The sequence below is a fragment of the Convolutriloba macropyga genome, chromosome 8 (assembly GCF_964194025.1).
Source record: "Convolutriloba macropyga chromosome 8, txConMacr16.3, whole genome shotgun sequence".
Lineage (NCBI taxonomy): Eukaryota > Metazoa > Xenacoelomorpha > Acoela > Convolutidae > Convolutriloba > Convolutriloba macropyga.
Genome location: NC_134475.1, coordinates 11,397,250 through 11,412,469, shown reverse-complemented (window position 1 = coordinate 11,412,469; position 15,220 = coordinate 11,397,250). Strand labels below are relative to the sequence as shown.

Here is a 15,220-nt window from a genome sequence, read left to right as displayed (position 1 = left end):
CAGGAGACGACAAGACGAACCAGATGAAGATCTTATCCAACTCTTCTGGACAATTGAAGGTGTGAACTTCAACCATTGTTCTTCAAAGGGACAGTCTGCAGATGACAAAGAAGCTCTGTCCATCCTCAATGATACCATAAAACACATTGGTGACAGATACCAGATTGGACTTCCATGGAAGAAAGACATCAAGTTTCCTAACAACTAGTTCATGGTCAAAGTTCAGTGGCACGCTCTGCAGCAGAGACTGGAGAGGGAAACAATTTTGAGAGAACGCTACGAGGAAACCATCAAAAATGATTTGGACAAAAACTACATCACAACTGCAGACCCCAGTTGCAGACACTCTGTCTGTTACCTTCACCATCACCCAGTGATCAACAAACAGAAACCAGATGAAATCCGCAGAGTCACAAATGCTGCTTCCAAATATAAGGGTGCCTTACTCAATGATGCGCTGCTAAAAGGGCCGGGTCTACTCTGCAACCTGCATGGCCTTCTTCTCCGCTTCAGACAGTACTCAGTGGCAATCACAGCTGACATCGAGGCAATGTTCATGCAGATTGGCATCCAACCACAAGGCCAGGACTATCTCCGTTTTCTGTGGACACAGAATGGCAATGGAAAGATCATCAAATACAATCGACTCATTTTTGGAGCCACATGCTCACCTTCATTGGCGATTTTTGTTCTGCCGAAGTGTGCAAATGACCACCAACAAGAACATCCAGAGGCCTACACATCAATCATGCAGCAGTTCTACATGGATGATTTCATGCAGACCTACCCTTCTGAAGAGGAGGCCCGCAGAAGTGCAGATGAGATCAAAACTGTTTTGCATACAGGAGGATTCAATCTGGCAAAGTTCCTGAGCAACAGACCAGCCGCATTAGATAACCTACTGGAAGAAGACAAGGCGGAAATGAAAGCCCAAAGAATCCTTGGTCAGACGTGGGACCCCAAAACTGACAAGTTGATGTATGCAAAACCGAAGTTTCTCTACACAGGACAACAGATGACTCAAAGAAAAGTGCTTTCAATGGCAGCTTCTCTGTTCGATCCAGTCGGACTGATTTCACCTTTTGCCATCGAAATTAGATGCATTCACCAAAAAATCATTAAAAAGGGAAGAAACTGGGATCAACCTGTGTCGGAATGCTACCAACAGGAACTACAGGATTGGATGGATGAGTTCAACAGCATGACTTCAATTGAAATTCCTAGATGCTTGATTCCCAGCACCAATGGAACCCATCAACTTCACACGTTCACTGACGCCTCAATGAGTGCAATTGCTGCCATAGTTTATGTGAGGACAACCAAAGCCTATGGATCTTCCACATCCCGATATGCGATCAGTAAAACAAAAGTGGCGCCGATCAAGCAGCTGAGCATTCCAAAACGGGAATTGGAAGCGGCGACGCTTGGAGCAGAGCTAGCTGGATTTTGTGAGAGCGAGATGACAACAACCATAAGTTCAAAACACTCTTGGACAGACAGCACCACTACACTTGGATGGATCCAATCCAAGGAGAGACAGAAGATGTACATTGCCAACAGATTGACCAAAATTCATGAGAATTCCAACCCGGACAATTGGAGACACATCCCTGGAAAGATTAATCCCGCTGACCACGGCACACGAGGCCTCAACCCATCAGACATACAAAAGCTGTGGCTTCAACCACCGGACTTTCTGAGCACACCTCAAGACTCCTGGATTTTTGCCGAAGACAGTGATCCCCACATATGCGCTACACAAGCGACACCACTTCAGACGCCAGTCGTTGAGGTTGAAAAATTTTCAACATGGAGCCGACTACTCAACTCTACTAGAATGGTGTTCCAGGCAATAGGACGCTTCAAGGCAAAAGTCCGAACTAGAAGACAAAATGAATCACCTGAGACCTCCAACAATGACAGTTTTGCATCAGATGAGAAAAGGGCAAGGAACCACCTCATTAAAATGTCCCAAAACGAGCTGTTCTCAGGAACACTTTTTGCACTGTTGAAGGGAGGCAATCTTGAGAAAGGAGACAAGCTGATGCCCTTCACTCCCTTTCTAGATGACGACGGACTCTTGAGGTTAGGAGGAAGACTCGACAAGGCAACTCTAACCTACAGTGCGAAACATCCTCTTGTTCTCCATAGCAGGAGCAAAATTGCAAGACTGTTGATTGAAAAGGCGTCCCATGACTGTGGCTCTCAGGTCGTGGAATATGTGAAGGCTCACCTGCAACAGACTTTCCTGATGATTGGGTTGAGAAGGGCGCTGAGAAGTCTTGGCAAATACTGTTTCATTTGCAGACAATGGAGGGCAGACAATGTGAGACCGAAGATGGCCGATCTTCCTGAATTCAGATTACCAGATGCAAACAAGCAGTACCCCTTCGTCAACATAGGAATGGACATGTTTGGATCATTCTACATTTGGGACAAGAGAGAGGGCAAGCCAGACAACGAGTACATCAGACTGCAATTGGCTCAACAGAACATTCAGTGGACTTTCAACCCTCCATTGCACCACACTTCGGAGGAGTCTGGGAGAGGCTGATACAGACCGCGAAGAGGAGTCTACTAATAGTGCTGGGCAGTCGGAAACTAACACTCTCAGTTTTCCAGACAGTTGTGGCAGAGGCCGAGGCAATTTTGAACTCCAGACCATTAAATCATGTGGGCTGCAGCATCTCAGATGAGGGACCACTTACTCCGAATCATTTCCACCTTCGCAGACCTCACATGTGTTTAAAACTTCTTGTGAACAGCAGCCAGTGGTTCTCCACTAAGGATTTCAAGTTAACGCAAACACTACTTGATCACTACTGGAGTAGGTTGCTGAAGGAATATATTCCTGAGCTGAACAAGAGAACGAAGTGGCAAAGATCAAATGATGAGCTGGATGAAGGTGACATTGTGTGTGTGCTCAGGGACTTTACACCCAGAGGCATCTGGCCTCTCGGGAGGATTGCAATAGCACACAGAGGTTCAGACGGAATAGCAAGGAGCTTCGACATCCAGACGTCTACAGGAATGGTACAGAGACCAGCAGTAACCCTAAGCCGTGTATTCCCGCAATTGTCAAGTGCGCGGGAGGGTCACGGAAACAAGTTCATAGAAACACACACACAAACACAAACACATTAGAAAAACTCAATATCAGAAAGAAAACTTTTTGTGCTTTATTTTATTGTTTACATTTTCATTTCAAATGTTGCCTTTTTTATGCCGGGAGTGTAAAAAAACCAAATTCCTTTATATTTTATCTCCCCACACACCCTCATTTTCCTCCCCCCACCTACACTTTCGTCCTCCAAAACCCATTCATTTCCTGATTTCCATTCCACCAACCTATTTCCAGCTAATTGAAGCTATTTATACAAGTTGATTTTATTGAAGAAGTCAGAAATGGTTGACATTCACTTTCAATATTATTTGTAGTAAGGGATTTCTCGTTTTTAACCACAACTTGTGTGCCAATGGCGCGAATTATGATGTACTTATAGAGCTTGATTTGCTACCATGGTTGCGACTTTCGGAAATACAAATAGTAATGAAAAGTTGTCTTTGGTAATCTGTCAAATTGTGCTAGTCTTAGGCCGAAGAGCATAAACATTTCTGGCGTATCCTAGGGTCAAAAAAGGACCTTTGAAACTTGCTCGACTCAGACTGGGGAATTTTTGATTTTATAGGGGGAACTTAGTCATTTGACACTTAGCTCATTTAAACTCTGGTTTGATAACTTCACATGTTTTAATCAAAAACATCACAATCACCCCATAACAGTTCTTTGCCATTATTACCAAACAACGCAGTGAGTGGTCATGTAAAGTATAGCCCACTCCGCATTTACCTTAAAGTTATAATGATGCGAGAGTGAACAATAGATCCATTTATTTATATATACCCTAGTCCAGATCTCAACATATGAATAGACTATGCTCGACGCAAAAATTTACGCTGGACTGCTGCGCGACCCAAAAAAAATTAAGTTGAAGCTTTGCTCGACCAGAATAAGCTCTGAACTTTTCCTTGTCCAAAAATAAATTATCAAGGACTAAAAATTGCGTCGATCAACAGTCAAATCACAAGACAAAAAGTTGTATTTGTCAAGGCTCTTTTTTTGACCAAATCAAATCATGTGTCGAGAAAAATTCTTTTCGTGAGCCTGCAGTTTTGGCTTAAAAGTTTAACATGCAATTTTGCTCACTATTGCTTATAAGGCAATCTGCAATCTTCTTTTCAAATCCGAAAAGCCCTTAATCTGTCAAACTTCTGCATTTTTCTTGGGAAATGATACTTTATAGTATTGGAAGGAAAAACAAATCAACAATGCCACATTTTCATCATAATGGCTCATGGGAAGAAAATCATTACAATTAAACTACCTAGTTTCATTCAACCAAGTAATGCAGAAAATATAGTCCCGCTGGGATAACTGCCTAATCTTAAGAATTGCATAAATTCTTGAGACTTTTAGCAGTTTTACAACTGCGTTTTAGTTCTGTGCAGTGCGGAGCAACACTATTTAGTCTTGCTCGGACTCCATAGTTGCTTCAGTATGTGTAGCAGCAGATAAAACTTTTTTCGCCAATTTAGAAGCAAGCAGATTTATGAAAAAACTGAGAAGAATTTTGCTCGACGCAAAGGGCCTATGAAAAAAACGTTCTTGATTCCAAAATCTCTTGACCACAAGTTCTATGAAATGACTAATTATCTAAACTAATTCAAACATGAATTATGTATTTCCTTATTAGTCATACAAAAATCAAAAAGGAGTTTTTTTTGAAATTATACGAGGGTCATAGAAAAATATGAAAGCCGAAAAATTGTTTCATTTTAAATTTTTGTTATGGTAAATAAAACATTGAAGAGGCCAAAAATGTCCGTATAAGGCAGTCAGAGAGCATTTTAATTTATTACTTCGTTTGTGCAGTCAACATTGGAATAACTGCGTGCGCTAAAATCCCTCGTTTTTGTTTTTATACCTAAATAGACAATAATTTACAACCGATTGAGAAAATTATTTATTTGAAAAACCAGGATCTTACTAAGAAATCAAGCATGGACAGTATGAAATCATATATCATCCGTATATGAAATCAAAGACACTTCAACCCGTACTTTGTGACTCGTAAGATCGTGAATATTCCTCCTGTCGTATCCGGTAGGTCGCTAAAACACATCTTGTTTGTCTATGGAGATCATGAATACCCCTCCTGTGCGAGCAGATAGGTTTTAAATGCACCTTCTCAATATAACAGCTGAACCGGTAGTTCGTGATTACATCTCCTATGTGTCTCAGTAGGTCGTGAATGCGCCTCCTTTGTGAACAAACAATGTCGACCCGCCTTCACACCGAAGTTAATCCGAACGCACCCACCTGTATCCAGTAACCAATATCCAATATCAAGTTTCCAATTTTAACAATCATATTATGGCAAGGTCCTGACGGCAAAAACGCATGCGGCTTTGGTTATCCAAGGGTAAAACCATAGCATTTTTGCCATTTTGACAAAATGTTTCTATAAGACTCCAACCATATTTGGCGCTTCATTTAGGTTGAATCTCTAACGGATTATTTTTGTACGAGTCATTTTCAACCTTATCTCTTTCATCATCATCCATTAAAGATTTCAACTCCGTTGTAGGTATTTTGAGCCATGGTCTCTGATAATAGTATAAAGTTTACCACGCCAATCCATAAATCCTGACACTGTGGCTAGGTACGATTCGCTGCCTAATGACCGCAATTTGTACTGATCTGATTGCGAGGCAAGTACATAGGAAAAAGCGTCCCCAGGTCGCGGTGGCCAGACCGAATTGAGCTCTGATCAGACCATCTTCGAGCGCACACATGTTCTCGTTGCGCTCGAATTACATGGTCTGGAAAAGGTTTCGAGCGCACTTTTGTCTGGACAATGGTCTGGAACTTGCCTGATCAGAGGCCACTTTGGTCTGAGACCGTCTGATCAGAGGTCACTCTGGTCCGGGACGGTCATATCAGAGGCAGTTTCGAGCGCACACTAGTCTGATCAGAGGCCTATTGGAGCGCACACTAGTCTGACCAGAGACCACGTCGAGCGAATTTTTTTTTCAAGTTTTCTTTACTGACATTTGTTGTCTATGGTGCGAGTCAACAAGAAAGCAGCATTCCGATCAGAACTCCATCTGAAAATCTTATGGGTTTGATCAGAACCAAGAGATCCAGCTGATAGCAACTGCCGGTCCCATCAAGAAAAGATTTTGAATCAAAGTAGATCAGGACGTTTTTATGCAAAGCTGTCTAAGTTCATTTATTCAGTTAAAAACATATATAAATGGCACGCTCAATAATTTTTTTGAGTACCTTTTTTGGTTTTAGTTTCATTAGCAAATCTTTCAGAATTGGCTTTTCGTTAGTTGAATATAAGATTCATAACATCAATTTTCATGAAATGAATATATTATAACGATATTGAGAGATTTGCTCATGTTCAAAACCATTCTCTGATCAGACTATTTTGAACGCAATTTAGTCTAAACAGAGGCAACTTCGAGCGCACTTTTGTCTGATCAAAGGTGATTTCGAGCGCACTTCAGTCTGATCATAGGCAGTTTCGAGAGCACTTCAGTCTGATCAGAGGCTATATCGAGCGCACTTCAGTCTGATCAGAGGCGAATTCGAGCGCACACTAGTCTGATCAGGGTAAGACTTTCGAGCGCACAATAGTCTAATCAGAGGAGTTTTTCGAGCCCACTTTAAGAGCACATGGAGCTTCGAGCGCACTATAGTCTAATCAGAGGACCCTTCAGTCTGGGTCGGTCTAATCAGAGGTCACTTTTGTCTGGGACGGTCTGATCAGAAGCCATTTTGGTCTGGACCTCAACCTGGGTCGTTTGAGTAAATTTTTAGAAACCTGACTTGGATTGGGCTGCAGTATTGTAAACTCATGGGTATGTGAAAGGAACCATATCTCTGTTAAATATCACAGGTGGCTTCGTTTGGTTGGCGTTATTGTGCCGCATTTTGAAACTTAGAGCCTCGGTTTTTCGCAGATTAATGTGCTTTCCAGTGATCTAGAGCTCTTGCTGGAAAAAAAATTGCATTTATTTTGTAACTTTTTGTCAGTTTTTGCAATTTGTTGTCTCCAAGCAGAGATGCGCTCTGTAATATATTACGGTTTGCCATAATGGAGACTACTCAGATTGTAGTCACTTATCAAATTTTTAGGTCGATCTTCAAACAAATTTTGCGACATTTATAACAAGTGGCTCTAGTTGTTGACGAGTAAATGTATCGCAAGCTTTCAATTTGAGCCATTCGGATCTTTTTGTTAGCGGCCTTCCAATTAAATTTGGGATGTACCTTCTATTTAAATTTGAGTCATACCTAATTTGAGACGTATCTTCTAATTCTTGTTTAAAACCAGCCAGGCTTTATGTTTATGCCAAAGTACACAATAAAAGTTACATCTCTCAGATCTGTTCTTGCGATGATACCTGGTAGCACTTACGAAAATGAGAAAAATTTTGGCATGATTTAAAAAAAAACTGCTCGGCGCAAACATTGAAACACACAAGATGCTAGAAAAAATTTCGAGTCATTTTTTGATGTTGAGGGAAAAATAGATCAAAAGGTATGTGGATGACATCGTTTGCACAGCTAGTGGAAGTACCCCGTGTATATCAGATTATGAAAATCAATACACAAAGGTTTGTAATTTATTTAGAAAAACTGTACAATAAAAAACTGGAAGTTTCTTAATATCAAAGTAAACGTGAGCAACGATAATAAAACTACATGTCATTGGCATCAAAAACCAACTATTAAGTGATTTATACTGGGTTTCAGCAGCTGTGCGCGCCTTGAACGTAAGAAAAACGTAGTTCAAGGGACGGTTCACAGGGATTTTAACGCAAGAACTAGTTGGCTGTCCTTCGATTGGGAGCTTGTAAAGAACAATACATGCTGGAGCAAAAGTTGGCGTACAGATAACTGGCAAAAAGGATCAATTGAAGACAAAAGAAAAACAGGAGTGAAAAAACCTGACTAGATCTCATAAACATCCAACAACTTTTCTATAATACAGAAGCAACTATAAACAAACTTTTGCAATTTTTGAAAGAAAAATCTGAATTGCAAATTTCATTCACTATGCAAAAATTAATTTTATGACACCACACCCGGGAATCATCTTTTTAGTAAAAACTTGCAATAACACCTAGTATATGAACTGAAATGTAATGGATGCAGATCTAACCATGTTGGAAAAAGCAGACAGGCATGTTACAGCTAGGATATGAGAACAACATAAGAAAGACTTACCTTGCCGAATGTTTTGGCTTCCTGAGTAGCAATGAATGAAATATTCTCAATGTCTGTTGCACAATAGAAAAACTCATGACCATCGAACCTATATACATCAGCAGCTTGGCAACATAGCTAAACACACGCGGGGAATCTCGGGGCGTGAGGGAAATCACACTATAATCTTAGTTAAAAATATAATTTTGGTTGAATTATAGTTAAAAAAATATTTGGTGCATGGCGAACTATATTTTGCAAAACGCCTCAAGAATGATGCTTAGGATTAAAGCAAAATTCTGAAGTATTCTGGAAATCTGGAATAGGAACTTTTCAGTGTAAATGATAACAGATGTAAATATGATGTTGTGAGTAGACTAAACATTGTGTGCATATGCTAAAAAAATTTAAATTCTTTTAAGATATCGCTTAGAATTGTTTAGAATTCTGGTCAAAGGCAAATAAAAATATATGTTCACTTCATCCTTGGTTTTGCGAAAACGATTTAACCTGACCATGAATGTAAAGTTCGAAACTGTTTGTTTTAGAAATCAGAATTATATTCAAATTGACACATCAGCTTCTAAATTTAGAACTCTTTCTGATGATAATTCTAATAAAAATAACACAAATTCACAACCGATAGAAGATCAGATTGGTAAAGATTGGCACAAAGGTATAGAGAACTATTGTTCAAATATTTCAGGAACTGCTTCCGGAGACGCTTTCCCATGCGATGCTGCAAATTATGAACGCCTTGGTGACCAAATCATGCAGAATATGACTCTTTTCTCTCCTGATCCACTGCTACAGGTGTCTATCTGCTATCTTAGTGTATCACTGTATCGAATTGTACGCTGTACTGGTAATTGCAGTCTTTTGATTGCCTTCTCCTGGAACTGGTCGCTATCATTGCAGCGCCACACTAAGTTGTTATTGCAAAATTGAAATAGGAAGAACAGTGCTGTCACAAATTTTTTTAATCTGCACCATTATATATTGGAAATTTATCAACATCAAAGTCATGCTTGGTTGCTTATGATTCTTCTTAATCGTCAGTTGAATATGTTAATCGAATTGTCAGAATGAATATTGCCAAGGAAGCCCGTCTCTTCTTGCTGGGCAAATCCATGAACGCGGCTTAAGCGTTTCTTGGTCTCTTAATTTAACAAACAGTTCAACGGAATTCGAGTTACCTATGGCTAAGCCGTTGCTCCAACACCATGGATAATTATAATTGAGAATAGTGACATGATGATAACTATAATTGTAACAGCCCAAGACAATATAAGTAGCGCGTCGATAGCAAATTTAATCAGAAATAAATTCAAACCGGTATTTTGTAAATGATCAACAGGACTGAATAGGATTGGGTCGAACACAGCGAACTGAGGTACCCCTAGATTTATGGTTCTCAATTCTGGGTTCTTACCTACCCATAGTCGTAACAAAATGCTTTCGCCTAACCAGGAAGCTGGCAAACAATTTTCACTATATTTCCAGGTATCTCTTGAGCTGAAGCAATTCTGTTGATAATCACATAATGCGGAAACCGATTAAACGCTCTCTCAAGATCCAATTAGATAATTCGAACGTAATCAAGCGCGCTGTGATCACGGAAAATAAGTAGCAACTTCAACAAGTTCATGTGATCGCCCCAGTTTCGGCGAAAACCAAACTGTTTTCACAATATTGCTGTTGTAAAGATTTTAAATCCGCCTCTCGAAAATGGGCAATAAAACTGAAGTAAAGGATATAGGTGTGATGTCATAGCGAAGGGTATTTGACTGGGAAGGGTAGTTAATTTCTTGATTTCTTTTGTAAAGGTGTAATTTTTGCGATTTTCGAAATTCCTGGAAAGTGCCTTTTTGTAAACAGAATATCATAATATGATGTACAGATGCAGCAATAATGTGTGCACTCTGCTTAACAACAAAACAAAGTGGTGAGTTAAACATTATTGAGAGCGGAAGAGACCTGGGTCACACAATCAATTAGAAACTCGAGAGCGCTCAGAAACAATGTAAATATACATTGTGGAAATATTAGCGATGTGATTGTGAATTTTTTTATGTAATGCTGTTATCGGTTTCCATTTGTCCGCGTTTGCCAGAAAGGGTTTCCGCGTCGTTCCACCATCTTTGAGCCTTTCGTAGAACGACTAGGGTCATGACCAAAATAACAAGATTAGAATTCGATCATGAATATTACAGATTGCATTTTTTGATTGTTGCTATCTTTGAAAGTGTGGTTTTATAGTTTCTGCTGATTGTATAAAAAGATTGTTATAATTCTATTCAAATGCTTAAATGTAATTGGATAGAACCTGAAAAACAGGGAAGTTGTCTTACCAAAAAAATGAATTGAAGAAGAGTTGATAGAAATGAAAGTTGATTGATGAAATAAAAGAAGAGATAGGTCTTAATTGAAGTTTTGCACAAAGATTTTACAAAGGGTATAGCCACATCGAATTCACTTCTCATCCGAAGACTTGAAACATAGAGTGATAAGATTTATAGGAACAAAATAACGCAAGCGTTAAAAGATGGTGACATTTAAAAGTGGCTATAAAAATGCCTGATTTTATGAGCACAAATGTTAGCGAACAAAACATTTCACTCAAACAAAATTCGAAAATTGCCAAACTCAACTCGTTTCACATTAACATTGCAAATTTTGATATAAACTGAAAACCTTTCACATGGGAATTAATATTTGCAGAAATCTCATTCAAATTATGGATCTATTTTCAACTCACTATACAAAACAAACACAATTATTGAACTTGAACATTCTTAAAAAGAATTAATAAAAAGAAAGCTAATTGCACAAAGTGTTGTTGCCAAGATTGATAGATTTAGTTTACGACTTGTTGAGTGACAACAATAAATTTTCTACTTTGTACTCCGAACAAACGTTTTTCAAATTACCTGACTGCAATGCTACACTACTTGCAACATTTTTGGACAACTGTTATCATTTTATAGCAATGATTATATCAAAAGACTTACAAAATAAATAAAAATTTTTATATTTCTGTCTCTCACCTCACAAATTTTCTGTTATATAAACAACTACGTAACAAATTCTTCATTAATTGAACTTGACTCATTAGAAGTTTATTGTTTGAATTTATGATTTAACAATGGGTGATGTAGAAGCAGCAGCTATGGCTTTTGCCAGCGCAATAACAACAAGTTTAGCTACAAACCAAGCAGCTCCAACTGTTAATATTAGTCCCTTTTCCTGGGGACCAACAGAAGACTTGAAAATTTTAAAAGAGCAAATCCGAAGCTCTATGACACTCGAGCAAGTCCCAGATGGACTTAAAGTTGATTTTCTAGAACCTCATTTGGCCGGTGGTGCACTCAGCTATTTTCTTGAACTGCCAGCGGCGGTTAAAACAGAGCTTGCCACAGCACTTACAGCTTTAAAAAGACGGCATTTTAGCACAAATCAACTTGAATTCTAAAGAGTCGAATTTCAAGAAAAAAAAACTCGATACCTCAGAAGAAACATCAGAAGATTTCTTAAAGGATCTATTACAGATTGCAAACTTGGCCTTTGCTAATTTTTGAGGAGTAGATGGATCAGGCGAGCAAACTCGAAGAATTTGAGATGCCTTTATAGCAGGAATGCCAACACAACTTCGTTTGAACTTACTCATATGACCATATACAGATACAGTTGACACGCTTTGTACCTAATTTTCTAAATGACTAATCTTGAAAGCATATTACCTGATGAAGACTCGGTTTCGACTGCAATCAATGTTGTTTCAAGTACTCATCCATCTACTATCTTGACACAAGTGCTAATCTCAGTGGTTAAAGCTCAAAAAGGTCTGGCAGAAACACAGAAGAACAATTGACAACAGGCAACAGATAATGCAAATTGACAGAAACATTGAACAAATGAGCCGTGGTGGATCAGTTAGGGGGAGAAGAAACAGCAACAACCGCAACAAATTTGGACAACGATACAATCATAATTATTCACCCGCAACATGGCAAACTGCAGACACTCGTTTCCGCGATCAAACTACAGCTCGACAAGAGTGCCTATAGAGAAAAGTACCTATAGAGCTACGTTTAACTATGTTATATGTCGAATATGTGGTAAACCTGGCCATATGCAACGTGATTGTCTCTTAAGACAACCTGCTCAATGTGGGAAAAATATTTTTTTAATTATTACGGAGGAAACTAAAAAAACTAATGCAGCCACAGTCATATATTCTACTTTCATCAGTAATCACAACTAAACGTACTTTATCCAATCAACTGCATGAAGACAAATTTTATTACATACAAATGAGTTTCCCCAAATTTCATATAGATGCTCTTGTTGATACTGGAGGCGTTTCAAATTATCTGCCACTCAAATCGTTTCAACTTATCCAGAAACAAGCAACAATTTGAGTATAAATCAACCTCAAGTATCTCATTTCCCAAGTTGTTTAAATTAGATAATGGAGAAAAATTATCTGCGCTTTTGAATTTTAAATCATAGTTTACATCACTGGCACATTTTTCATTGAGTAGTTCCTTGTTTAGAAAGAAATGAACTCACCCTTATTAGGCATGCCCTTCGTTAAAAAAATGATACTATATTACATCTTCACAAAGATTTGCTTTGCGCTACCTGATTTTACACTCAATTTGAACAACATTAGCTCATCAAAATCGGAACAAGGAAACTTAACAATGGCAACCATTTCCAAAATAACCATATTACCAAATCAGCAAGAGATAATTGAATGTAAACTTGATAAAACGCACCGATCATTACAAAGTATTATTGGAATTATTGAGCCGTCATTAATTTTTGAACGAAAATCTGGATTATGTGTCATGTCTTCCATAAGCAAAACTGATTCTAACTTTCGAACCAAAAATGGAATAATTAACTCACAGCCTTACAATGTAACGGTGTCACCACAAACTTGAATTGCCAATTTTCAATCGGTTACACCAAAACAAGCATCATATTTGTTACCAAAACATCCATCAATATTTAACTGCCATACGGGTCTAAACACAATTTTTGAAATCCATCCAAATTTAGCGGCCTCCAGAAAACTATTCATAATACAATAAAACGTTTCAAACAACTACAAATAATGGATCCTACAACCAATGAGGGAAACAGCAAACAATTTTTAGAGAAATTGAGACGACTCCATTTTTACACAAACGGAGCAACGTAAAATGGACGATTTGCTCGTAAAACATCATCAGATATTTGCGCGACACAGATTGAATCTTTGAAAAAAACTGATTGTCTAGTAAAACTGACGCCAGAAAAAGATAAACCAATATACACATCGAACCCTACAACACCAATTTATTTACGTGATAAAAATTTTTTATAGAACTTGCTTTAATGCAGTACTATGACATTATTACAACGCTCACTTTTTTAAAATATTAATCACCTATATTTGCACAACGTAAATCTTGGTGTTGATTTTCTAAAACTTCATTTGGCCGGTGGTGCACTCAGCTACTTTCTTGAACTTCCAGAGTCAGTTAAAACAGAGCTTGCCACAGCACTTACAGCTTTAAAAAGACGGCATTTTAGCGCAAATCAACCTGAATTCTAAACTGTCGAATTTCAAGAAAAACATTCGATACCTCAAAGGAAACGTCAGAAGATTTCTTAAAGGATCTAGTACAGATTGCAAACCTTGCCTTTGCTGATTCTTGAGGAGTAGATGGATCAGGCGAGCAAACTCGAAGAATTTGAGTTGCCTTTATAGCAGGAATGCCAACACAACTTCGTTTGAACATACTCATATGACCATATACAGATACAGTTGACACGCTTTGTACCTAACTTTCTAAACGACTAGTCTTGAAAGCATATTACTTGATGCAGACTCGGTTTCGACTGCAATCAATGTTGTTTCAAGTACTCATCCATCTGCTATCTTGACACAAGTGCTAATCTCAGTGGTTAAAGCTCAAAAAGGTCTGGCAGAAACACAGAAGAACAATTGACAACAGGCAACAGATAATGCAAATCGACAGAAACATTGAACAAATGAGCCGTGGTGGATCAGTTAGGGGGAGAAGAAACAGCAACAACCGCAACAAATTTGGACAACGATACAATCATAATTATTCACCCGCAACATGGCAAACTGCAGACACTCGTTTCCGCGATCAAACTACAGCTCGACAAGAGTGCCTATAGAGAAAAGTACCTATAGAGCTACGTTTAACTATGTTATATGTCGAATATGTGGTAAACCTGGCCATATGCAACGTGATTGTCTCTTAAGACAACCAGCTCAATGTGGGAAAAATATTTTTTTAATTATTACGGAGGAAACTAAAAAAACTAATGCAGCCACAGTCATATATTCTACTTTCATCAGTAATCACAACTAAACGTACTTTATCCAATCAACTGCATGAAGACAAATTTTATTACATACAAATGAGTTTCCCCAAATTTCAAATAGATGCTCTTGTTGATACTGGAGGCGTTTCAAATTATCTGCCACTCAAATCGTTTCAACTTATCCAGAAACAAGCAACAATTTGAGTATAAATCAACCTCAAGTATCTCATTTCCCAAGTTGTTTAAATTAGATAATGGAGAAAAATTATCTGCGCTTTTGAATTTTAAATCATAGTTTACATCACTGGCACATTTTTCATTGAGTAGTTCCTTGTTTAGAAAGAAATGAACTCACCCTTATTAGGCATGCCCTTCGTTAAAAAAATGATACTATATTACATCTTCACAAAGATTTGCTTTACTCTACCTGATTTTACACTCAATTTGAACAATATTAGCTCATCAAAATTGGAACGAAGAAACCTAATATTGGCAACCATTTCCAAAAAAACCATATTACCAAATCAGCAAGAGATAATTGAATGTAAACTTGATAAAACGCACCGATCATTACAAAGTATTATTGGA

The 15,220-nt window shown here is 38.3% G+C and overlaps 1 protein-coding gene across 1 annotated transcript; it reads left to right on the top strand.

The window, feature by feature from the left end:
• The first annotated feature begins 211 nt into the window (after positions 1-211).
• On the top strand, positions 212-2,554 carry LOC142344949 (uncharacterized). The gene has a single exon (XM_075397034.1). It carries the CDS (start codon positions 212-214, stop codon positions 2,552-2,554), a length of 2,343 nt encoding a protein of 780 aa, XP_075253149.1.
• The last annotated feature ends 12,666 nt before the right edge of the window (positions 2,555-15,220 follow it).

What these genes read in the sequence shown, in the direction of transcription:
- LOC142344949 (XM_075397034.1), top strand. Translation starts at nt 212, where the DNA reads ATGGTCAAAGTTCAGTGGCACGCTCTGCAGCAGAGACTGGAGAGGGAA.